General features: G+C 44.9%; 1 protein-coding gene across 1 annotated transcript in view; it reads left to right on the forward strand.

Moving 5' to 3' along the window:
* Window positions 1-26034, forward strand: part of MUS81 (MUS81 structure-specific endonuclease subunit) — a 321815-nt gene that overhangs the window by 81524 nt on the left and 214257 nt on the right. Inside the window, exons 3-4 of the mRNA XM_078660456.1 lie at window positions 7754-7883; window positions 25199-25362. Coding sequence (XP_078516582.1) covers window positions 7754-7883; window positions 25199-25362 — 294 coding nt within the window. The remainder of the gene's footprint in view (window positions 1-7753; window positions 7884-25198; window positions 25363-26034) is intronic.

Raw genomic sequence — 26034 nt, forward strand, 5'->3', positions numbered from 1 at the left:
GCATTTTAAATAAGGCCGCCCTGCCAGGGAGGGAGAGTGGGAGAGACCGCCAGTGGGCCACGTCACTGTGTAACCTTCGTAGGGGACCCAATAGGTTTCGGTCATGGAACACTTTAGGATCTGTTGTAACATAAATACCTAGGTATTTGAATCCGTCTGGAGCCACAGTGATGGAAAACCCCCGGGGCAGCATGGGCGGGGGGCCGTGTAGCATGTACAATGTTGATTTAGACCAATTGATCGAGTAGCCCGAGTATTTCCCGAAATTAGTAAGGACATGGAATAAACTATTAATAGAGGACCTGGGGGAAGCTACATATACCAGGATGTCATCGGCATAGAGGGAAATCTTGTCTGTTATCTCGTCGTTCCACTGGAGGCTTCTAATGGAGACGTCCGTGTGGACCCAGTGGGCCAGGGGATCCAGGGTGAGGGCAAACAATAGTGGTGACAAGGGGCAGCCCTGTCGGGTTCCCCTGTGGAGTCTAAACTGTTGAGACGTACGGTTGTTGACCCGGACTTGGCCCAATAAGTCTGTATACAGGAGTCGTACCCAGCGGATGAACTTGGGTCCGAAGCCAAATCTAAGCAGGACCTCAAAGAGATAGGACCCCTCGATCGAGTCGAAAGCCATCGTGGCGTCAAGGGACAGAATGGCGGCATCTTGTTGTATGATTGATTGCCGACTCAGGACATTATTAACCCTCCGTAAATTTAAGGCCGTGTTACGTCCCGGAAGGAAACCCGATTGGTCATCATATATTAGGGAGGGAAGCACGATGAGGAGGCGATTAGCCAGAAGCTTAGCCAGGACCTTAGCCTCCGCTGTAATGAAAGTGATCGGTCTATAAGAACCGCAATCGGTGGGCGATTTATTCGGCTTGAGGATGACCGCAATGGAGGCTAGTCGTTGATCGAGCGGCAGGGTACCACTATCACGGCTGTCTTCAAACATGTTTTTTAAATGGGGGACAATTCCCGGAGCCATGCCTTTCAGAAATTCAATGGGGACCCGGTTGGGGCCCATAGCCTTGCCAGATTTAACTACAAAAAGCGCCGTAGTTAGCTCCTCCGCCGTAATGTCGGCGTCCTAGGTCTCTTTTTTAGTCTCTGAGATGGTAGGTAGGCGCATCTCATCCAGAAGTTGTCTGGACTCCTCCGAAGCATAACCCGCTCCAGCAGTATAAATAAGTTCTAAATGGTTGGCGAAAGCCTCCGCTATTTCTTGTGGATCCACGGTCGTGGATCCATCCGGTCTTACTATGGATGACACCCATCTAGTCCCCTGATCACGCCTTTCCAGCCACGCAAGCATTTTCCCCGCACTGTCACCGAATTCGTATACGCGGTGGCGTCTGCGGAGTAACCTAGCCTGTGCCTTTTCCTGTGCTAGTGCTTTATAGGCTATTTGCTGGGCTCTCCGAGGGGGCAGCATTATGGGACATTTGGAGGCTAAGAAGGTCAGATTCGGCCTGATGGATCTGTTCGTTGTGCTTCCGTAGATATCCCAACTTGAGTGCTAGTGCCTCACCCTTAACAACCGCTAGGTATGCCTCCCAGATCGTGACCGCTGAGCTCACCGAACCAACGTTTTCCACAAAGTAGAAATCGGTTCGCTCGATCAGGCTGTCTTTGATGTCCGGAATCTGCATAAGCCAGGGGTTAATAATAATGGGACCACGGATGAATTGGCGGTGATATGTTAGGTCAACGCTAAGAGGTGAGTGATCAGAGATGCCCCGGGGAAGACCTTTCGGGCGAGTGAAGAAGCCAATGTCTGTCATGGGGCAGAATAAATAATCAATTCGGGACATGCTGTTATGTGCTTTAAATAAGGTGTGTCAGGATAGTGAGTGTGCCAAACGTCCTCAAGTCCCATAGCCTGTACAAAGTCGGACAGGTCAGAGCTCTATCTGTGTGAGCTGCGCCTAGGTCGTCGGTCCAGTTCGTCACACATCGTCATGTTGAAGTCTCCCCCCGATGAGGAGTGTGCCAGTGGGGAGGCCTAGCAGTCGGGTGCCCAGCTCTCTGAGGGAGTCTCGACCTAAGGTCGGTGGGAGGTATGCAGATATAATGTTTGGTGGACGTCCCTCCCAAGCGGCCTCAACCAGTGCAAAACGGCCCAGGGGGTCAGCCCATGTCTTCGTGTGGAGCGTAGTCTTCTTGATGGTTGGTGGAGGTTCAGGCAGTGGTTAATGTAGGCGGGTCCCTGTTTGTGTATAACCTTGTATGTGTGGACCAGCAGCTTGAATTGGCATCTCTTCTGTACGGGGAGCCAGTGGAGTTTACTGAGGTGGGGTGATGTGGGTTTCTCTGGGAAGGCAGAGGATGAGTCTGGCTGCAGCATTCTGTATGGTCTGAAGTCTCTGTAGAAGGTGTGCGGCGATTCCTCCATAGAGGACATTGCCGTAGTCCAGTCAGCTGGCGATGAGGCCTTGTTTCACGGTGCGGCTCATGTGTAGGGGTAGCCACTTGAAGATCTTACGTAACATGCGCAGAGTGAGGAAGCAGGCAGAGGAGACAGCGTTGATCTGTGATTTCATGGTGAGCTTGTTGTCCATGATGATTTCGAGGTTTCTTGCGTGGTTGCAGGTCCTAGGGTCTGATGACCACCAGGAGTCGTTCCATGTGTTACCGTACTATCAGTACTTCAGTCTTGTCTGTGTTTAGCTGCAGACAGTTGTTCTTCATCCAGTCAATGACGTTTGCCATGCATCTGTGGAAGATGGTTCTGGTGGTGGTGGAGTCGTTGACGAGTGAGAGGATGAGTTGGGTCTCATTGGCATAGGAAATTATGTTGAGACTGTGGGATCTGACGATGTTGGCCAGCAGGGTCATAAATGTGTTGATAATAATGAGACTGCGGTAAGAGCCCTGGGGGACACAGCTATTAATCTCCTTGGGTTCATCGATGAAAGGTGGTAGGTGAATCCTCTGGGGTTTTCCGGTGAGGAAGGAGCTGATCCATCTGAGCGCGTCCCCCTAGATGCTGATGTGGTGTAGTCTTTCGATCAGTGTGTGGTGGTATACGATGTTGAAGGCTGCTGAGAGGTCGAGGAGGATCAAAGCTGCCATTTCTCCTCAGTCAAGGAGTGTTCGGATGTCGTCGATGGCTGCGATCAGGGCGGTTTCGATGCTGTGATTGCTGCAGAAACCGGTTTGGGAGACGTTAAATAGCTGATTCTGCTCAAGGTGTGTCATGAGTTGATTGTTGATGATCTTTTCCAGTACCTTCACTGGGAATGGGAGCAGGGAGATTTGTTGGTAGTTTTTGAATTCACTGGGGTCAGTGAAGGTTTTTTTGAGCAGTGGTCTGACTTTGGCGTGTTCCCAGGCATCGGGAAATGTTGCAGTGGTGATAAAGGTGTTGAGTAGGGTGGTGAGGTCCCTGCAGATCCTCTAATTTTCGCGGTTGAAGATGTGGAGCGGCATGGGTCTGTGGGAGCTTCTGAGTGGATAGATTTCATGGTGGAGGTGGTGTCCTGTGCGGAGGGTATGTTCCAGGTGGTCAGTGTGGGATTCGTGTCGATTATGGTGGTGGTCTGTTGAGGAAGTCTGTTAGTTTGGGTTGGAGTTCGAAGTTTCTGTATTTGGTTGCAATCTTGTGCAAGAAGTGGGTGAGGTTGTCACACAGCTCCTGTGAGGGTGTGATGTTGTTTCTGCTGGCAGCCGGGTTGGAGAATTCCTTAAAGATGTTGAAAAGTTCCTTGGTGGTGTTGGTTTCGATGCGTGTGGCAAGGGCTATCTTCTTTGTTGCCCTCAGCAGGCGGCGGTAGGGGTTAAGGGAGGTCTTGGAGGCTGCCCTGCCCGAGGTGTCCTTGCTCGTGCACCATCTCCTCTCCAGCTGTTTGCTGTCTTGCTCACTATTCTGAGTTCTTGGCTGTACCTGATGGCCTTTTTGGAGGATTTTCTCTGGATGTTGCTCTTGATGGGCACGATGCTGTCTGCGTAATTGGTGATCCAGGTGTTGGGGTTTTTCACGCCCTGTTCGAGGTAGGTGGCAGTAGCAGGGTTGGAGATATTGGGGGCGCTCGCCCAGCTGGTCTGAGATTTTGTTCTTCCTCTGGTGGGGGTTGTTGGTCATCTCGGGGGTTGGGGGAGAGCAGTTGCTGGAGATGCTGAAGTGGATGATGGAGTGATCTGTCCATGTGAGTTCTGTGACATGGCTGTATTTGAAGCGGTTGCTAGAGGTGAAATTGGGCCCAGAGTGTGTCCTGCTGTGTGTGTAGGGTCGTGGATGATCTGGGTCAATCCGAGGCTGCTCATACTGTCGAGGAGGTGTGCAGTGTTTTCTTCATTGGGGTTGTCGATGTGGAAATTTAGGCCGCCAAGAAAGATGTAGTCCTTGGAGTCTAAAGCTAGGGGCACAGTCTAGTCTGCAATTGTGTTGCAGAAGCTGGAGTGCAGGCCTGGGGGTCGGCATGCCAGGGTGTCTCTAACGATTGTCTTGTCATCTGTGTGGAGCTTGAAGTTGAGATGTTCCATAGGGGTGGTTGTATTGTCAGTGTTGGTGGTACACTATATGGTCTCTTTGTGGATGATGGCTGTTCCTCCTCCCGGCTTGTTGGTGCGGTCCTGGTGAGTGATTTTATATCCGTCGTAGGTCGCTGTGGCATTGTCTGGGGCGAATGTAGGATTGATCCAGGTCTCAGTGAGGAAAATGATGTCGGGTGTAAGGGTGGAGATGAGGTCCCATACTTCGGTGAAATGCTTCCATAAGGAGCGTGTATTGAGAAGGGCACATGCTTGGTTTTTTTTTTCTTCAGGTGGTGACTGTGGTGTGTTTGGATGGGGCTGGCCGGTGGCTTGATGTGTGTGCAGTGGCAGGTGAAGTGGCAGTGGGTGTAGGTGAAAGGTCCTACCCTAGAGCTTGGATCGGTGCAGTGGCAGTGTTTGTTGCAGTGTCTGGGGTCGAGAGTGTAGAGCTTGGCGATGGTGTATCTTTGAGGGTGGAAGGGCCAGATATCATGGTGCTGAGGGAGTCCAGGCACAGACGGGCATGCCAGCTGCGCGCCCATTGCGCGCATCCGCTGTACAGTCACGTTGCAGCCTGTATTAAGTAGGTCCTGGGGTGGGTGGGGCTTCTGTTGGCAGGAAGAACAGTGAGTGGGAAAACCTGGTCGTGAAAACCCAGGCAGCTGCGGTGTCACTGGATCAGTCTGGAACAAGAAGGAACTGGAGGCCGCAGGCAAGTGGCAAGTTGGTGTCCAGGTGCCTTGGGTATGGAATTTAATAAAATATCTACTTGTCCTTGGGACAGGTTGCTTCATAAAACTACTTGTGCTGTAACAAAATCCACTTGTCCCTTTGCCATGTAGTGCAGCAACATATTATCGCTGATATCTCATTATATAATAGCTCTGATAATAATGATTTATGCCAGAGCTCATACCATGTTAGGGTTTGAATGCTAGCAATTCTCTTGTTTTGCCAAATTTCCACAGCTCTACTTACTGGGGATGGGAGTAGCGGTAAGCAATAGTAACCCATGGTTGGAATGCCCTTTTGAGTTTGTGCAAATCTACTAACTTGCACGTGTTATGGGTTTTCATAAGCTTATCTCTAATATTTTCCCATATACAAAATAGGTTGGAAATTTACTCCTGACAAGGGCAGAGGTAAAACGTCTTCAGGTGTTAGGGGAAAAAAGTGGTCGGTGGGAAAGTGAACTAGTTACTGCGCAACGGATTTTCACATGAGGAAATCTACACATGATTATTTGCCAGTGCTAAAATGCAGTTCACAAATATTTTCTAGGAGTACAATTTTCTGACCTACTTCTGTAATTTCTTGTGAATTAATGAAAGCCGTAAATCTGCACTTCTTCAAGGACAACATCTACCATGGGTGCCCTTTTGTGACTTTCTTTAAGAATTAGGCCCCTATTTAGGTTTGACATTTTTCCTTATATTCAAATTCTCTCTCTCTCTCTCTCTCTCTCTCTCTCTCTCTCTCTCTCTCTCTCTCTCTCTCTCTCTTCCTTCCCCTCTCTCTCTCTCTCTCTCTCTCTCTCTCTCTCTCTTCCTTCCCCTCTCTCTCTCTCTCTCTCTCTCTCTCTCTCTCTCTCTTCCCCTCTCTCTCTCTCTCTCTCTCTCTCTCTTCCCCTCTCTCTCTCTCTCTCTCTCTCTCTCTCTCTCTCTCTCTTCCCCTCTCTCTCTCTCTCTCTTCCCCTCTCTCTCTCTCTCTCTCTTCCCCTCTCTCCCTCTCTCTCTCTCTCTCTTCCCCTCTCTCTCCCCCTCTCCCTCCCAGCTGGCTTGACTGTGAGTGACAGTGAAAGCATTTTCTCTTTCACAAGGAGCATATTGGCATTCAAAGTAGTTTGTTCAGTGACAGGAACTTCTGTGGCAATGTTTGGTTTTTAAGACCAAAAATATTTTTTTATTGCCATGTTATATTGATGAGGTTCCGGCAGCTCCAACAACAATAACGTTTTCCAAAACCCATGTGAAACCAAGGCATGCATTGACATCGCCAAAAGGCTGACCACCAAAGTCATACCTATTGGCTTTGCCAATGATTTTATGTTCCCATAATTTTGTTGAACTGGTTGCACTGCTTTTTCCGTTATGAATAATTTGGGGAAATACTAGCCTGCATCAACCGATTTGGCTAAACAATGCTTCAAAGAAATGGTTGGTACCTAAAATTTCACAGTAATTTAGCAAAATGTTTTTTCCTAGGTGCATTTTTTATGACTATTTTATTTTGAAATAAAAGAATCGTCAATCTTGCTTTCAAGCTTTTGCACATATTTGCCTCTAACCAGAGTGCATCCTGGAAGCATTATACGTAGCCTTATATTGTTAAACTTTGCAAACGTGTGTACACATTTTTATACTGAAACCTCTGTCAGTAGTGCAGGCTGAACTTGCAACATTTCCTTAGAGTGTTCACCGTAATAAAAAAAGACTTTGTGTTAATGAACCTTAAATACAAGTTCGAACAGCATTTCATATGGGCACAAGTATTCCCTTAACTACAGACAATGCCCTTCCCTTAACCATAATGGGGTAGTGTAATCTGACAGCCAAAGGGGTTGTGCTGCAAGGGGTTGGGCCTACTTGTCCCAAGGGCAAAATAAACTTGAAAACGTATTGTCCTTGACCCCAAACAATTTCTCTTGGACTTCGGGTTATAGGAATTTGTTCATTGAATTGACTGGCTTCATACACCGTGATGGAGTAGGCTTTCTTTCGTAACCTGCTGGAATATAAGTTTACTCTACCTTGGTTCTTTTCTTGCATGTGCGATAAGCTTTCTGCAATTTTGATAATTCATAAATATAAAGAGAATCCCATAATGGAAAAGCAAAGTTACGTTCTTGCAATTCTGATTTTTCTTCATGGGTAACATCCCACCAAGGCCAAATATGGAATAGGCGCCCCCCAAATGCTTTCTTAGGGTGACATCCAAAAACGAACTGCTTTAATGGGCTTGCTGTTCATGATGGGCTAGTTCCAGTTTCTGTAATTCTTAAAGGGCCGAGGTCGGTTTTTGTTCTTTCCGTTTAATATACCTTATTTGAATGATTTACTTAACTGGCATGTTTAACAAAGGAAACTAAAGCTAATGTTGCCTCCTTTAAGTGTTCTTTAAATTATTTCTGGTCGAAAAATGTATATATTTTAAAACATTTTGTGTTTATGAAGGCAAAGAGCATACCTGTAATCGATAGCAAAGATTCCAGGTGAGTAACTTTCCTACTCTTGCCTGTTGCACTCAAAATGCACGTTGTGCTTGTTTTCTGCTTCAGGCAATCAGCTCCTTGAAGAAATATCCACTTCCGCTTCAGAACGGCAAAGAAGCGAAAATTCTGCAGAACTTTGGTGACGGGATCTGCAAGATGCTGGATGACAAGTTGGCTAAGCATTATGCCGAACATGGTATGTCTTTTCTGTCATTCACATGGCTAGACAGACGCAATACTGTGGCAGCAGAAGCTTTGTAAAGAAGCACATCCTTCTGGAAGGCAATGTGTTGGAGGTTATGCCATGCTTTTCATGGAACTTTCTGGAAAGGGGTATCATCTGCCATGCACAGGCGACTATTGTCTTGCAATATTTAATAACCATTCTGTAACATTTTCTTAACTCTTTTAGCAGCAAAAATGTCTCTATGGTGGTTGTTGAGTAACTACTACATCTGCATGGGATGGGAGAATTGTAATGATGTTGTATGTGAGTCCCCTTGAGTGTGTGTTCCAAACCTTGCGCCGCAGCAGAACTCTGCAGCTTACACTGGTTTTGTAAGCGAAAAAGAGTAGGTGAGGATTGGATCGCATCCGAGTAGACAAACCATGTTCCCCATTTATTTAGAACTATTTTCAGCGTCCTTCCATAGAATGCTTGGTGCAACAGATAGATATGGGATAGTATCACAGGGGTGTGCAAAATGTGCGTAATTTGCTTTTGCGTAGTTATACGAAATTTCTGAAAATGTATTTGAAGTGACATGTAATTCTGTGAAATACAAAAACGGGCATTTGGGATGGTATTTCAGTGTGAAATGTGTCCTTGTGTCCACTTAAATTGTATTAATTGAGTTCCCATGAGGCACAGGTTCAAGACTGATTTGCATATAGCTAAAGAATGATGATGGATTCAACCCAGATCTGTGACTGGGTGCGAGTGTCTGAAAAGTGTCAGCGCTCCGTCCATCATCTCCTTGTGTTTGATTAATTGAGTTTGCACCCTAGCACTGTAGAACAGGTTAGTTTGTTGTAATCTCAAGGTAAAGGTGTGCTTTTGTAATTCAGGCCTACAACAATAAAACAATTGCATCAACTGCAGTTTGGTTCCCATTGATAGAACGGTGATTTAAGTGTTTGGAGTGCAAAACTGGAGATAGCTATCAATCCACATGAATCCAGTCCCATTGTAAGATTAGCCCGTATAGGGTATCGAACAACATACAAATCTGAGTGGGTGCAGATGTAAAGAGATTTGTACATATCATAGCATGCCAAAGCTGTGGAATGTATACAGTGGGTTATACATATCATACTGATGTGCCGCCTTGATAACAGAGAGAACAAGCAAAAAATAACTAGGTTCGTGGAGTGGGGAGGAGGAGTTTGGGGGGCGGATGAGGGAGAAGTCCGGAAGAGATTTTATTTAGACACCGGGGTCTGACTGAGGATGAGTTATGCCTCGCTTGTGTTCTTTTCTATGAATATGTCCAAGGAGTAACAAACTGCACCAGACATGAAGAGTTTATTAAAACAAAAATGTAAGACAGTGTTTTTTTCATTATAATTACCTGACTTCTCATCATTTTGTATGGTATAAGTAGTTTTGACTGATTTCGCACATGTTTTAACGTGTAAATCGTTGTATGCATAGTTGTACACATTCATACGAATATCGTTGCTATGGCACGCTCCTCATATTGTGATAAACTGCTCTTGTCCTGATGGAAGGATTAGAAAACTCTAGTGGTTATTCAAACATTTTAACTGGGTACTTCCTGAGTAATAACCTCTCCTAGTCATCGCAGCATCAGCCTTAGGACTTTGTGAAGGAAAAAGCAAGCAAAAGTTATTATGAAAGCAAAGACATAAAACTCTCGGAGTCCCTTACCGTCCATTTGGAGAACGTTCCCCACAGCATCAAGGATAGGAATGGATCCCTTGTCCGTTGAGTATGCTCCGGAAGATCCACTTGACCCCGCCATTCCACCCCACCAAAAACTATCACCCTGAATTTGGGCAAAGTCCACCTGGGAAAACAAAAAAGACTCTTTATTTGATGCTCATTTTGCAGTTTTACAGAATATCCCACATATGCAGTTATTCCACGATTTATTGACTCCTGACTACTACACATCAAGGCTGCTGTATATACCCTGAGGCCAGGGTGCAGCAAATCTTGTGTCATCCAACTCCCCCACTTTCTTCTGTACAGCTGCCGTTAAAATTCAACCTCTTTAATCCACCGAGTTGAACAACACCGTGCCTCCAGAACCTTCCTTAGAATGGCCAAGCTTTTGGCAGATTGTGAAAGCTTTTACTATTATGTATTGAATGGAGTCCTGTGGTAAGCCAAGAAACTCAACCAGTATTTCAGTGATTTTGTCAAGAAGAGCCTCTTCATCGATTTCAGCCGGGATTGCCAAATCATGATATGGGTTCCTCTGCAGAAGTTGTGCAATATCACAATTTGTCTGGTTTCACAAGTGCTTCCAACACAACAGACACACATGATGTGACCTCTTTTAGGCTTGCATAAACTTCCTCTACATTCCCCTTCAAAATATACACCATTTTCTCAGCTTCTTCCAACTTCTGTTCTATAGTAACCACTAACCCCTCTGTCTTCTCCCAATCTTTCACTGCATCTTTGATGGGGCCAGTTTCCTCCTTCAGGTCTCTGTGTAGTCTATTAATAGGTTGCAACATGGCTATCGTTATCATACATCATGGCAGTATTGAGGAGTTGCTTAATGCACCAAGCGTTGCAAAAATCTTCCTTGCCCTTTCTCCTACCTGATGTGACTTCTACTGGCAAGTAGACACAAGTTAACAGAAGATATGACTAGTAGGCCTTCAGAGACAAGGGTCCCTTCTTTTCAGTTCACCAATTTCTTCAGAGGAAGGCTCTCTCCAGCAAGCAATCCTCATATGGGGCTCCATTGGGGCTGAGAGCCTTGACGCTGTGTTGAAGCCCTCTTATGCTGCTACCTTGGTGACATATGCTCCGTGGACTGCCTACTTTGGGGAAGACTGGTACATCTTCATATCACTCGCTGCCCTGCTGCTCCTTCTTGGGTCTTATTGTATTTCACAGGGCCTCTGGCAATGGTATGGTGCTCCCAGACCTCAGGCCTGACACCCAGATTCCCTGGCACTCAGTCACTGTTGTTTAATCAGCTGTTCCCCTCCTGTCACTAAGGGAGACCGCATACCCAAGTTAAACTAAAAAATGTGATGGGTGGGTTGCTTTAATTAATCTCTGCCACTGGTAATTACTCTGGGCTGCAATCCAGACCATTGTTTCTTTGCCCACTATGCAACCTCAGACAGGAACCAGTCATATGCAAAACAGTCTTGGTCTTGCTCCAATAAGAACAGCCAGAACTGCCAAGCCAGGGCATAAATACCCTGCTTTGGTGTCAACCGATATGTCAATCCAATGGAGCGCCTCAAGTAGGCTTTCATGGTTGCTAAGTACATTTGGGAAAAACAGGGCTGTACAGAGTGGTGCAGAGTCAAGAAGGAACAAGATCTACAAATCATTCAAGAGACTTTCATGTACACACAGACAGACACCACCACCATGCACTCGCTGAGAATATGTGAGAAGTTCTGCTGTCTTCGCAATGACTCAAGATACCCTTCGTCATTCCTTTAATACTTCCTGTGACCTAGAAACAAAGTCCACTTGAACTCTGAAACGCATCGGCAGTGGGTCAAGCAGATACCCAAGATAAGTGCATGCTTTCAGGGCTTCCAACAGACCCTGTGTTTTTCCCGTGTAAACTTCTCCAAATTTTGTATTGCTTCAGATACCTGGGAATGACATGAGCAGTGTAGTAGTAAAAGCGCTGGTGTTTCCTGACTTTGACCGTTGCACTATCTGAGGCTGGCTTTGCGGCTCCCTTGGCCTGTTTCATGTGCTGCATGGAAGTCTCTGTTGTCATCTCTGTGAGTGAGAGATGGAGTATGTCTGTGGCATGACATACACAAAGGTTGAGGTATGGGATAGAAGCCCCTGGGGACTACTATGGTGGCACCAGCAGCAGGAAAAGTCAAGTCCAGAGTACTAGAGCTTCATACAGGAGGGCAAATACAGAACACAACACCATATGCACGCTTTAGAAAGTAAAGACCTATTGATCTAGAGAAGAGACTGGGGTCACTCTAATTTGTTGGCAGATCTCATTTTGATGCGAAAGGCACCATCATAATCGTTGTATGTGGACATGTAGGCCTTCCTCCTTGCTGCCATGCTGTTTGTTTGGTATGTTTATTACGTTTTTATGGTACAGTTGCAGAGCAAATACAGGCATAATAAGAGTACAACAGTATTAATATATAACTTATCTTTAGTTCGGGAGACTTGTGGAGATGTACTTTATGACTTGTTTGGTGCACGTTTCCGAGCAGATCTAGAATGTTCTGATTTTTAAGGATCAGCACAAGGCCATTAGGTGCCCTCCAAAGCACATGATCAGTATGTATTCTCACTGATAACTGCATTCAATGGCAATAACATCAATCATTTGGAAAGTTCAGAACATAGATGAACATCATGGGTATGTGGATGGGGTAATGGATATGAAGGCAAAGGGAAAACAGATAAAGGGGTTCGTTCAGTTCCAAGTCTGTCCTAAGTGAGTTATCTTCATCTCTTTGATAGTCCTATATCCTATGCTACACATCTCATTGTGTATAATTTGAAACATCATTAATAGTAGTTTCATAGCTTAAGTGGATACCGTTGTTCAGATACAAATTGCGTTACAGTGGTGGCAGCGACATCCTCTTCAGGATTCAGTGCAACCTGAAGGGCGGTCAGGATTGCATTCCATTTGGATGGGGTGGGTTATTTTTGTAGTCCTAGAGTATCCTCCCTGTAAAGAGAAACCCTCTCCAGCCTGGGCCATACAAGGAGTGTAACTAGGCTGCTATTGTCGGTGGTTCTCTATATTTCCAGTGCTTCGTAATGAGGCGTTTTGCAACCACAAAGCCTAGGTCCAGGATGCATGTGATGGTCTCTCGGGAGTATGCCCAGTATACAGACCTCCCCTGTGCACCTCAAAATGCCGCTCTGTGCAGGCCTGGAGATGTCGTGTGATCCCCATCCCAGTATTGCCGCAACAAGGAGCATGACCATGACATGTGTAGAATGTCTGCGTTGACGGGCTGCAGCGGGGACAAGCCGCCACATCCTATCTATGAAAATAACTATTGATCTGCTCGGGGGTAAGATATGCCCTGTGTAGCATATAAAATTGTATCACCAGGGACCTGGCATGGTGATGGACATATGTGGGGCCTGTTAGAATCATGTCCCACTCCTTAGAAGGGCAAGGTCAGGACATGTCCATGTCCGAACAGTGCCACAATGTAGACAACGTTATGACAGTTTGCTACCGAAGTGCATCATCTGCCAAACACCGTGTGAGATGCCGCCCTTCTCCCATGACAAGTAGATATTGTAGTGTGAGGTGAGTCGATGGTTCCTGTGTGACATTCCCCCAGAGTCGCTGTAAGGTGCCTATCCAAGAAGTGTGATTAAAGATCCCCTCCTCCCATATCAAAGTCTCATATGGTACAAGTAGGCCATTGTGATACAGGTTACCTAGTGTCTGTATACCCGCCGCATGCCACACCAAGAGCTCAGTCAGCATTTTTGTCTTGCTGCCCCTGGGCATACCTGGCAGTAGAGCTGCAGGGCCGTAATGTGTTGAGATATAGACAGTGGCGGAAGCAGTAAAAGGCCATCCGCAGCAGCAGAGGCCGATGCCGAGCCACCTTGGAACAAGGCTGAAACAAAAGAAGAAGAGCGTCCAGTCTGCAGAGAAGGCCATCCACTGCCTTGTCCGAGAGTTGTAGTCCCGCCATCCAACGGGCAACCCATTGCATTTGTGAAGCTAAGTAATAATGCTTTAGATTTGGCACTGTGTATCCCCTTGACTCGATGGCAGATATAGTTTTGGAAGCGCCACCCTGCATTGAGTTCCATTCCAGATGAGGTCTCTCACCATGCGCTCAAGTGAGCAGAAAAAATTAAGAGTGAGGTACAGCGGTAGATTAGTGAAAAAGTAAATAAGACACGATAGCACCTCAGTTTTTGTGAGTGCAACTCGTTCGGCGACCGAGAGAGTAAGGGTCTTCCAAAAGAACATCTTTTCCTTTATGGAAATGAATGCCCTCCTAAGATTACCATCAAGGAGGACCTGATCTGCACAATAAATTCAAATGCCTAAATAGTGGAACATAGTCCGTTGCCAGGCAACCGGGTCTCCCTTAATGAGGAGTGCCGGGTCAGGCATGCCGGACTCGAAGGGAAACCAGCAGAACTTTCCCCAATTGACATTCAGTCTGGACAGACTTGCGTAGCGAGTAAGGAGGTCAAGGAAGATATCCGGAACAGAGCAAACATCTCTAACATATAGTAGCAGGTTGTCCGCGATATTGCATGCATTTCGCCACCCATTGGTATGCCTAGGCTGTGGGGTTTTAGGTTTAACCCTATAATAACTGATAAAACACCACTGAAAGATAAATAGCCCTCACCAGTGAAAACATATAAACACTGAAAAAACACCTGCACAACCACAAACTAAATGCCATTCAAAGAAAGGAAAAAGAGTGAAAGAGGCATTTTTTTCTTCCTGAAGGTGTCAATACAATGTAACTTTGTTATACAAGCTAGCAGTAAGGAAGACTGACTAACATTATTCTGCTTGAGTTTTGTTCTTTAGGGATGCCACTAAAATTTTGTTTCTTCTTCGTTTTACTTTTTTCAGTTTTGTGGCCTTTGGTCTAAAGATGCAGGGTTTAGTTTCATGTTTTAGGTCTAGTTTATTTATTTTTTAAACTGTAGAGAATCAGAAAATATCAAACTCATATTTGATATTTTGGCTGCATTTGATTCTTTCACTGATAGGTAAAATGGCTGGTTTCATAAAAAACTTTCCTAATATGTGTCATCACATTTACCCACAGAGAATGGGTAAAAACCCTTAATACATCAGACCATAGTTTCTAGTGGGTCAGTATTGATAGTAGGTGAATTGCCAACACCTCAGGCTTTAAACATTCAATGCAAGGTATAGTGACAAGTATATATATCACCAAGCATCTGGGATAGTGGTGAAAACATAACGCCAGACTTTTGGAAAGCATTGAACTCAGTATCACTTGTAATCCTCTGCAAAAAAGGTCCTGTCCAAGTTCAACAAAGATTGGAGTGATATTGTTTGTATTTGCTGCGATTCAGCTACGTATATAAAAAAGTTGCGGGTTGACCTGTCAAAATTGATACCCGAGCTGAAGTGATTCCCTGTAGGAGATCCTTGCCACTTGTTAGATGGTATGCTGAAAGCATCTTTACCATCTTCAGACTTAATGAGGGATGCTATTGACTTTTTAGTCCATTCTGGTGCACTGTTTTCTTATTCACAGGAACTAAAACGCAAATATTTATCATTTTGTGCTTTATGTGGCATCAAAGAAAGAGTCATCCCAACTGTGTCCCTTAGCTGATGGTTCTCAGCCAAGGGGCTATGAATGCTGAGAGGGGCTTTTCACAGAAGATTACATGGGAAGGAAAGAGCGAGCGCACATGACCCAAAGAATCACTGAAGAACTATTGTATGGTGTACTACAATAAGATTAATTTGCAAAAATCTATTTGGACCTCATATACACTATAAGTACACTGTCTATATACCATGTTCTTTCAGTGCAGAAAGCAAGCAATAATAAAAGCAAAACGTTCCATAAACACCGGAAAAACACTTTTTATGTTGTTTTTAGTGGCACGAAAATGTGTAACCACTGATAACAACTGTTTTTTAAGATATTGAAAACACTGAAAACCCCCCACCAGAATTTACCAAAAATAGAAACTGAAAACAGGAAAGTCTAGGTATGCCCCATGAGTCCACTGATGCGCACATAGCTAGAGCTAGTGGCTCTATAGCCAAAAGGAAGAGGAGGGGGAAAGAGGGCAGCACTGTTGTGTGCCTCTGCAGAACCTCAGCAGTGCAGAGACAGCACTGTCCGTTCAGACCCTCAGGACCAGGTTGTCATAGGGAAGTTTCACCAGGCGTATATATCTGGAGCCAGTGCCATATTTTGGAAGGACCTCAAAAAGATAAGGCCATTCAAGTAGTATCAAATGCCTTCTCTAGATTGAGGACAAGACCACCCGATTGCTGCCAGATGTTGGGGAGTATCGCATGATTTTGGAAGAGGTTGTGCATGAGGGAATAAACTGGTTCTGATCTGCGTGTATCAAGGAGGGAACCAATGGGGGTAGCCTTAATGCCAGTATTTTATAGTCCGCGTTCAAGGCTACCGGATGGTAGGATCCTTAGTGTGTAGGATCCCTTTCGGCTTTTGGCAGAGAGACAAGCGTGGCCTCGCATAGAGAATCAGGAAGGTGGGAAGAGTAGAGTGCTTCGTCATACACATGCTGCAGATGTGGGGCTAGAAAGTCAGTGTATGCCTTATAGATTTCGGATGGGAGGCCGTCTGGGCCCAGTGTCATTCTGGTGGCAAGGGTTCTCATCGTGTCCCGGATCTCAATAGAGGTAATAGGGGCATCAAGGTCCGGATTGTGGTCTGGGGTCAATTTGGGGAAGGACAGCTCCGACAGAAATAAGTCAGTTTCTGTAACAGGCGCCCCCAGTTTCGATTGGTGAAGTGAGGTGTAATGCAGGAGCATTTCCTTATGAATTTCGTGGTGAGTAATACTCTCTACTCCTTAGGGAGACCTCCGCACAGTGATTGACTGTGCCGGCAACTCCTGACACATCAGCCAGGCAAGGAGAGATCCCGAAAGGTCCGTGGTCGCGTGAACCCTGGCCGAGTGTGTTGCATAATTGAGACCGCGTCAGCGCTCCATCAGACCTGAGTGTTGTTTTTCTGCGTCAGCCAGGTTTGACTTGTGGGAGGAATCCATGACAAAGCGTGTTTCGGATGCCAGGAGGATCTGTTCGACCCTAGATAACTCGTCTTCCACCTGTTTTCGCATGCTGCATCCCAGTCCCAGACAATGATCCAGCAGGGTCATTTTGAACGGGTCTCATTCTATTAGACAACAAAGTCAAAAGAGGAATCCCTGGAATTATTACCTTTATACTCACTCTCTCATTTATTGTATATTTCATACGTTCAATGAACCATAAAATAAATGTAATTATCAATTTGCCACACTAGAATGTAACGTTTACAATCTTCTTTATTTGATCATATAAAAGTGGAAGAAAAACGTTATATCTCCTATTTTAAAATTCAGAAAAAGGTTCTGAAAACTTGCCTAATTAAAACATCATCAAAGAGAAAGGCATGACATGACATTATATACACATATTCACAGTATCTCATCAGGTCTATACAAATCAAAAATTAGAAAAGGAAAGTTTTTGTCCTTTTTTTTAAAACAAAGAGTACAATACGTTACAATAACACAGTATAACAGTTTATCACAATTTAAAACTAAAAAGAAATCTAATCATCACAAAATCACAGTACATTAATACAGAACCCCTTGCTCACAGTAGCTTAAGATATTCTTGCTACACATTTACATGATCCAGAAAAGCCTATCCATTTCTAATTTAGGGGAGTACAGTACCAATAATTTATGGATATCTGTTATTCCCTGGGCTCTATTTGGATTCTATTTACGGAACAGTGCGTCGACGCGTTTCGGTGTCAAAGACATGGATATTGTAACACCTTCTTCAGGACAGGATAAATCTTGGGGTCATCGTTTCCAAAATTTAGGGTATCCTTCTGTGTATATAGAAAGATAAATGTCAGGAGGGTAACATATTGAGAGATCTTTTCTTATCATCATCTGTAACATGTTATTTGCTTAATCCCTATTTGTTATCACAGTCATGTGCATATCCCAGTAACATCTTGATGTTTTTTTGAAACAGAAGAATACTTTTCCTTTTGTATAAAACTTCCATTTGTTCAGACTAATCTTAGTTCACATTTTCTAGAGCCTGAGGAGTACTCTCTATTTCCTCCGTTACATTTTAGTGTTGGTTGTAACGGAGGAAATAGAGAGTACTCCTCAGGCTCTACAAAATGTGAACTAAGATTAGTCTGAACAAATGGAAGTTTTATACAAAAGGAAAAGTATTCTTCTGTTTAAAAAAAACATCTTTCTTATACACAGAAGGATACCCTAAATTTTGGAAACGACCCCAAGATTTATCCTGTCCTGAAGAAGGTGTTACAATATCCATGTCTTTGACACCGAAACGCGTCGACGCACTGTTCCGTAAATAGAATCCAAATAGAGCCCAGGGAATAACAGATATCCATAAATTATTGGTACTGTACTCCCCTAAATTAGAAATGGATAGGCTTTTCTGGATCATGTAAATGTGTAGCAAGAATATCTTAAGCTACTGTGAGCAAGGGGTTCTGTATTAATGTACTGTGATTTTGTGATGATTAGATTTCTTTTTAGTTTTAAATTGTGATAAACTGTTATACTGTTATTGTAACGTACTGTACTCTTTTTGTTTTTAAAAAAAGGACAAAAACTTTCCTTTTCTAATTTTTAATTTGTATAGACCTGATGAGATACTGTGAATATGTGTATATAATGTCATGTCATGCCTTTCTCTTTGATGATGTTTTAATTAGGCATGTTTTCAGAAACTTTTTCGGAATTTCAAAATAGGAGATAGAACGTTTTTCTTCCACTTTTATATGATCAAATAAAGAAGATTGTAAACGTTACATTCTAGTGTGGCAAATTGATAATTACATTTATTTTAAGGTTCATTGAACGTATGAAATATACAATAAATGAAAGAGTGAGTATAAAGGTAATAATTCCAGGGATTCCTCCTTTGACTTTGTTGCCTACTGTACCCTGTTCCCTGGAACGAGTGGGGTCTTCTCTCTTTCCTTAACTCATTCTATTAGAGCTAATGATACCGTGCCTGCATTGTGGTCAAAGTACTCGGAGTTAGCGGTGGGCAGGGAGTCACGCAAAGAAGGGTCCTGCAACATGTTTGGTTGCAGCCGCCAATTGGAGACCAGAGGAGGCTCAGTGTCCCAGGCAACATTAATGTATTGCGGATTGTGGTTAGAATGTGTGCGACCTAAGTAATCGGCTTGGGTAATGGAGGGCAACAAGTTGGGTGTGCATAATATCCTGTCTATTCGGGTATGTAAATTATGTGGGTGAGAGTGAAAAGAGTATACCTAGTCAGTGGCTTGCAAGATCTCCATTTATCCTCCAGACCCCACCAGTCCTGAGCAGCGATGCATTAGTGGTGGACACTGTACTCTGCAAGGGAGGGAAAGAGCGGTTCAGGCGCGTGTCCAGAACACTATAAAAGTTTCCACCCAACAACCAAGGGAAATCACACCATTTAGAAAGCACCTGTGATATGGACTGCAAAGAAGAACCCTGGTCAGTGTTAGGGTAGTAAATGTTGCCCAGCACAAGTTGATGGCCATCAAGCCTCCCTTTGATGAAGATGTACCTATCTAAAGTATCTGATACAACCTCCTCAGCCTGGAAAAGAAGTTCCCGACCGGACACAGATTAATGCTCCACAGGTGTTAAAGGAGTAATTTGTGGCAAAAACCCACCCCCTCCATCTGCGTTGCTGTCTAGTCACCTCCAGGTGTGGACATGATGTTGCTTGAGATATGAATATTCTGCATATTGACGAGATGGAGTATGCATGCCCCGTGCATTCCACATGATAATGCGTTTGGATGTCATGTGATGTTTTGGTGATAGAGTATGTGATGCGGAAACCTGATAACCAACCTGGTGCCAATATGGCGCATCGTCAATATCGAAAGAGCGTACCTCAAGGGAGGCTGTCCAAACCAAGACAACAACTGTGTCAATCTAAGTGATCCCTCAGTAATATGGGTAAAGAAGTGGAGTGGCTGCACAAGTCGAATAGATCGACATCCTCTATCAAAGCAAAGGGAAAGTGTAGTCCCAGGGAGAGTCACACACAATACACAGTCATTCGCTTTGTACGAATTTGTCTGTCCAGCCATGAGGGGGATGAAAATACACCCGCCTCTTATGGGCCACATCCCGCCAAAGCAACTTTCATATGCATCACAGTAGGAAAAACAGAGCAGACTTGCTGTAGGAGCAATTTAAAATATTAGAGACAACAGATCCATAGTAGTTGAATCGAATACATTTGTCAGATATCTGTGGCGTGATATCTGGCATGATCGTTGAGTTGCTGTCCGATGGGCATATCACTGAGGACTCCTCGTCCCCAGAGGATCTGGCAGACACTAGATCTCTTTCCGTGCTGTTGGCGAGATCAGTTATTCTTGCCGCTTCCTGAACTGCCTGCCTGCGTTCCATAACTATCTGCTCCAGATTAAGCACTGCCTTGGGGCTGGGAGGGCGGCGTTTCATGCGCCATCAGCATGATCCAAATGCACTACCCTCATCGCCTCATCCGGGCCACCGAATTGCCCAGTAGCCTTGAGCCAGTGCCATGCATCTGGCTGTGTGTCAAAAAATCTGGTCTTATCTGCAAACACACACCTAGCCTCATTGGGCAGAGCAAGGAGTACCTTAAATGTAATGTTTGGAGTTGCCTTTTTTCCTGCTAAAAAGGATATGCGTTGACACTGTACCCCCAAGGTGTAGTCCGGGAAGAACATTACATGCGCATTGTCTAGCCTAATTTCCCTATTACGGTAGTATAATACCTTGAAGATGAACGTTCGAGGGCTGGAGCCTGGGGTAGGCCATCTCGAGGGAATGCGGTGCGGCCTCTCAATTGCAAAATAAGACAACAGGGAGGCTTCAGGCAGCAACTCCTAAAGCCATCGCCAAGTAAATGCGATCGCGTCTTGGCCTTCTGCCCCCTCCGGTAGCCCGATGAGGCAAACGTTGTTGCGTCTGGGCTGACCTTCCGCCTCTTCCACCCTGGATTCCAGGTGCTGAATCTTGATGTTATATTCCTGTCATCGCTTCTCTAGTACTTTAGTGGCGGGTTGAACCTCTGAGAGAGTCTGGTCTGTGGTCGTAACTCACTCAGCTAGTCTTCTGTGATCTGCGTGGAGTAAGGTGAGATCTGCCACCACAATATTTTAGAATCCAGGGATCACACATGAGCACTTTGTTGTTAAACCTGTCTCCGGGGGGGGGGGGGCGGTTGGTTCTCGGGGTCCGGTTGATCAACTCCTGCAGTCGATGAAAAGAACTTTGAGGCCCTGGAGTTAGTATTTCGGGTCAACCCATCTCGACTGGACTGCTGCAACTCTGCACAGTTTGACGCAATCTGGCGACTGGATGTAAATAGCAGACTGGGGAGAGTTAATACTTGACAATGCGCTAATGTTCTTATGGTGACACACCAGTGCGCTGTGACTCGGCTCAGTGCAGAAAGGCCCGTGGGACTTGAGGGCTGTAGCAGCCAAAAGAACACCGTGCTCAAAAGTGTGTTGATAATAGTGTCGGGTAAAGGCAGAGCACTGCCCTCACGCAGCCAGCAGGGAGTTAGATGTTTACTAGTAGCATCAGTCAGAAATGAACATCACACTTCTAGGGCAATGCAGAGCGCCAGTCAATGACCTGTGTTCTTAGTTATGTCAAGCAGTAAATAGAGCTATGGTGGTGCAGGCCGAGGAGTCTCTGATCAATGTAGTATAGTGTGAAGAACAGAGGAGATGTGCCCTCCTGGGATCCGAGAGTCACAGGCTCTACCTGACTTCATGTATTAGCAGCAGCTGCACCCATGGCACCAAGAGTGCCCTCAGCAAGCCCCCTGGCTCAGTAGGGCCCCAGGGGAGAGACACTGCATGCAGCTTTATTTGGCATATTCAACATGATGCAGCTCATACACCTATGCAGGCCTGGCGGGCCAGCTCACCGCATCCCTTCCCGAGTCATCCGGCCTCTGCCATGTGCTGCTGTCCCTCCAGTGTACGATGTGGTAGCCCGTCTGTAACTTACAGTGCCGCCGGAGTCCCGAAGTATCCGCAGCGGGCCTGACCCTCACCTCCAGACCGCTGCTGACAGTCACAGTCCTCGGCACACCTGCAGCTCCAGCTTCGCCGCCGTGATGCTCTGCCTCTCCTCCCCTCAGCACCTCTCTCTGCTGGGCCTCAGGCTGCGGCAGCAACTGGCGGGCTGCCCCGCTTCTGGCACTCTGAGTAGGGTGACCAACTGGCATGGGTGCAAATTCAGGACGGTGAGTGTAAAAATTCAGGACAAAGGGTCAAAATTCAGGACAAAAATTCAGGACAAAATTTTGGGACAAAAGGTAAGTTTTACAGACACATCAGAGGAGGTCGCGCAATAGTATATAAGTAAGCCCATCCATATCCAAACATATTCAACCATTTGCAAACGTATTCATCATGTATCCTTCCATCCATCATTTCACTCATCCATCCCTCCACCCTTTCACTCATCCATCAACCATCCATCCACCCTTTCACCCTATCCATCGTACGCTCATCCATCCACTCTTCCACCTATCCAGCCATTTACTCATCCATCCAGCCATTTACCCTTTCACCAATACAGCTATCCTTTCACTTACTTATCCATCCATCCAGTCACTCATCCTTCCACCCTTTCAGTCATCCATCCATCCTCCCTTTCTCTCTCCACAACCCTTTCACTTATCCATCCTTCCATCCATCCACCCACCCACCCATCCATCCATCCACTCATGAATCCATCCGTTGACCCTATCACTCATCCATCCTTTCACTTATCCATCCTTTCACTCATCTATTCTTTCACCCCTTCACTCATTTATCCATTCTGTTGTCCATCTACCCTCCCTTTCACTCACTCATCCATCTTTACATCCACCCTTTCACTCATCCGTCCATCCATTCACCCTTTCACTTATCAATTCCTCAATCCATCATTTCACTCATCTATCCACCCATTCACTCGCCCATCATCTAACCTTCACTCATCCATCCATCCTTTGACTTATCCATCCACCCTTTTACCCATCCATCTACCCATCCACCCATACATACACCCATTTACCTTTTCTCTCATCCATCCTTCCACTCACCCATCCATCCATCCATCCTTTCTCTCATATCCATCCATTCACCCTTTGATTTATCCATTCACCCTTCCACTAATCCATCCTGCCAGCCACCCATCCCTTCACCTACTCACTCACCCACCTTTTCATATTAATTATGAGCTGAGCCGTTGTCTGCAGAGGTGCAGACAGAAGAGGCCCATCAAGAATGTCACCCCTACTGTAGTTCCTAAAGCAAGTGGTGGGGTTGGGGTAGAGTTCACTATGCCCTTGCACATAGGCAATCTGAAAACGTAGAAGTCATGAGTCATGTATGATGCACAGTGCCAGGCCATGAGGTGACTGTGACATGGTGGTGTTTCCAGGGCTTTAAGTGGGATGAAAAAACTGGGGGGTATCTCCAAAAGGAGGTGTTGGATGTAATTAAGGAAGTGGCTTAGAACACCTAAGCAAGAAATTGGTGCTTAGTATAGTGTACCGTCCGACTGGTATTTTGCCTCTTCTGTCATTGTATCCAGATATATAACACAACAAGTAACGTTACTTCTATAACAAGCCAGAACTGTTGGCTTTGTTAATGGTTGAAAATCTGGGGAGACATTCTAAACCGTTTGCATTACCTGGAACGTCGTGGAGTCGGCTGGTGTCTGGAGACCAGGAGCTGCATGGACTGCTCCTGGAGCACCTTGGGGTTCATGGCTAAACAGTCTTTACAGGCTCTGTAGTCATGGCATGGCTCCAGGCACCCGGCAAACCAGGTGGGGGTGGTCTTTCACAGACATCTGTCTGTAACAGGATCCACTGGGTTTAAAACCCACAGGTTTTTTTAGTGGACGAACACTGATAGACATGCTCATAGGAGTACAACAAAACGTTGAAAAAATTGTCCAAAGAATGGACTGACTTAGCTCTCTGCCCATCTGCGCTGATAGAAAAAGAACTGATATTGCTGAGATAGTGCCTAAATAGGCACCGCACACGTCACTTCCTCTGTGGAAACGATCTATGCCACCTTCCGGTGTGCAGAGGTACTGCTCGAAAATTTCCAGATCCAGTCTGACGCCTTGGAAATATTCTAAGGTTAGCAATCTGTGGATAGAAGTTTCTATCTGATCTTGAATTTAAAATTCAAGAGTCTTTTTGGACCTTTGTTCTTTGAATGTAAGTTTTTTTGTGTCAGTATGCCTTGGAACATACTTAATTCCAGGTATAGTTGTGTATCGTCTCAGTTTCCTTTGTCTGATAGATGTGCACACATGGGCTGTAGCTATAAGTTAAAGTTGGGAGGAATATGAAGCCTTGCAGTATTCCACACGATTCTGTTATCAAATCTGATGCATAAATGGCAATATTAACTATTTGTTTTTGATGCACCAAAAATGACAAGAACTAGTTTAGGACTGAACCGGGCAATCCATCTGTGTTCCAGTGTGTTGATCAGTCTCCGATGGTCAATAATGTTGAACACTGCTGAAAGATCTAATAATTAGTAAAGCAGTGCACCCCATTGTCCTGGATTCAGTAGATTTCATCAAGAATGTTCAGACCTACAGTTTTGGTACTAAAACGTTCTTGAAACCCTGACTGTCTGACAGTAGGGAGTTTTTGTTTATGCTGTTAATTATTTGGACACACATTTCTCAATTTTTCTTACTGAGCCATGGTAAATGTGTGATCATCCTGTAATTGGTTAGGATTACTGGGTCCATGTTTCATTTTTGTGGTGTTGGTGAGTTGTCCTGTTTTCTGAGTGGCTGAGAACCAGTCTTTGTTTTAAAGAGGTGTTGATGATCTTTTGCTATTTTAGCTCAAGAAGCTGAATGTTACCTATTGATAAGCTTTAGTTGGAGAAAGACGTAACGGAACATTGGTCTGAGCTTTTTCACTAATTTGTGGAGTTGGTATGTTCTAGCTGGAGACGTGATTTCTCATTTCTTCTGTGCCTTTGTATAGTTAGTCAGTGTGGGCGAGCGCTACAACCCATTTTCATTGACATGCTTGTCTGGCTAACAATACATACTCAGTTAACATGAGTCATGAACTATGCATCTCCATTTATAATGTATTTGATACTGCATTAACATAAAAGCGTCGATAATATTTGTATACTGTAAAAGACAAAGCAACTGCTGATCATACCAGTTCTTCACCTTCGAAAGGACTTAATCATCATTGTTTATCTTGTTCTAGTTGTGGTAGCAACTCCCCTGAGAGGCATTGGAGGGGTTTAGCTATTAACTGGAGTCCGCAATGAGTGTCACTTTTTATATGGCTCTTTTTGGGTGTTGAAGATGTTCTGCCTACTGATAGAGCAACAAGTGAAAGTCACTTTTTCATCAAGAGATGCTCTCTGATATCCTTAAAGATTGAACTATATTTTTACATGTGACTGTCCATGAATGAAAACAGGGATTGCAAGTAAGCAACTTTTCTTTAGGTAGTATTGCTTGTTAACCCTTCCAAGTAAAATGTCATTGAATTTTAGGTGCAGACGCTCCAATTCATAATTTGGCTGTGTCAAGTTCAACAGCATCATCAAGCATCAAAAAGAAGAAAAAGAACCCCGAACAACCCAAAGGTTTATTAGTTGCACAACCTAATGATGACATATCGGTGCTTGATTCAGACAGCGAGCTCACTGGTCCCTCTGTAAGTCCTTCCTCATATCCAGAATTATTCTGTCTCTCCCTCCTTATAACTGTGATTTTGTTGTGTCTTGATTTTGTTGTGTCTTAATCTTGTCTTTCCATTTAAGGCCCACTGTCTCTTTAATGAGACTCCTAGCTAATGTGTAAACCCGGGCACAGGGGAAATTAAGGGTGTATTGTAATCTTCCTTCAACCCCATTGTCTTCTTCACCAAGTCTCTAGTTGTAGTGCCCACTTGAAAATGGATGTTTATTTAACGATTATTGATTGGTTTAGGAGGTCTTGCGTAGTCAGTGATTGAAATATTTCTCTAACCTTCATTTGTGATCCTCATTTGAGTGGGACGCTATAGAAATGTGTGCTTTTAATGAGTAGAACAATAAAAATGTTCACACTATAATAGTGACGAGTCTGCTCTTACACATACAGTTAGAACCAGTGATTTCCCTATTGGCCGAATGTCTGTTGGGACACTTGGCTTTTGAGACTGTCTGCTGTACACATTGTTGTTATCAGAATGCTGCAGACCAGAACTAGCACTTGGTTGTGGAAGTTTTATTCTGGGAAGTTCCATTGGCTAAACCCTGATTGCTGGAGGAGTGCTTTGGTTATTGACATTTGTGAGTTCTGTGTTTGCCTGTCTGCTGCCTGGCCTATGAAGATCTGGTCAATA

This window comes from Lissotriton helveticus, chromosome 9 (assembly GCF_964261635.1).
Source record: "Lissotriton helveticus chromosome 9, aLisHel1.1, whole genome shotgun sequence".
Classification (NCBI taxonomy): domain Eukaryota; kingdom Metazoa; phylum Chordata; class Amphibia; order Caudata; family Salamandridae; genus Lissotriton; species Lissotriton helveticus.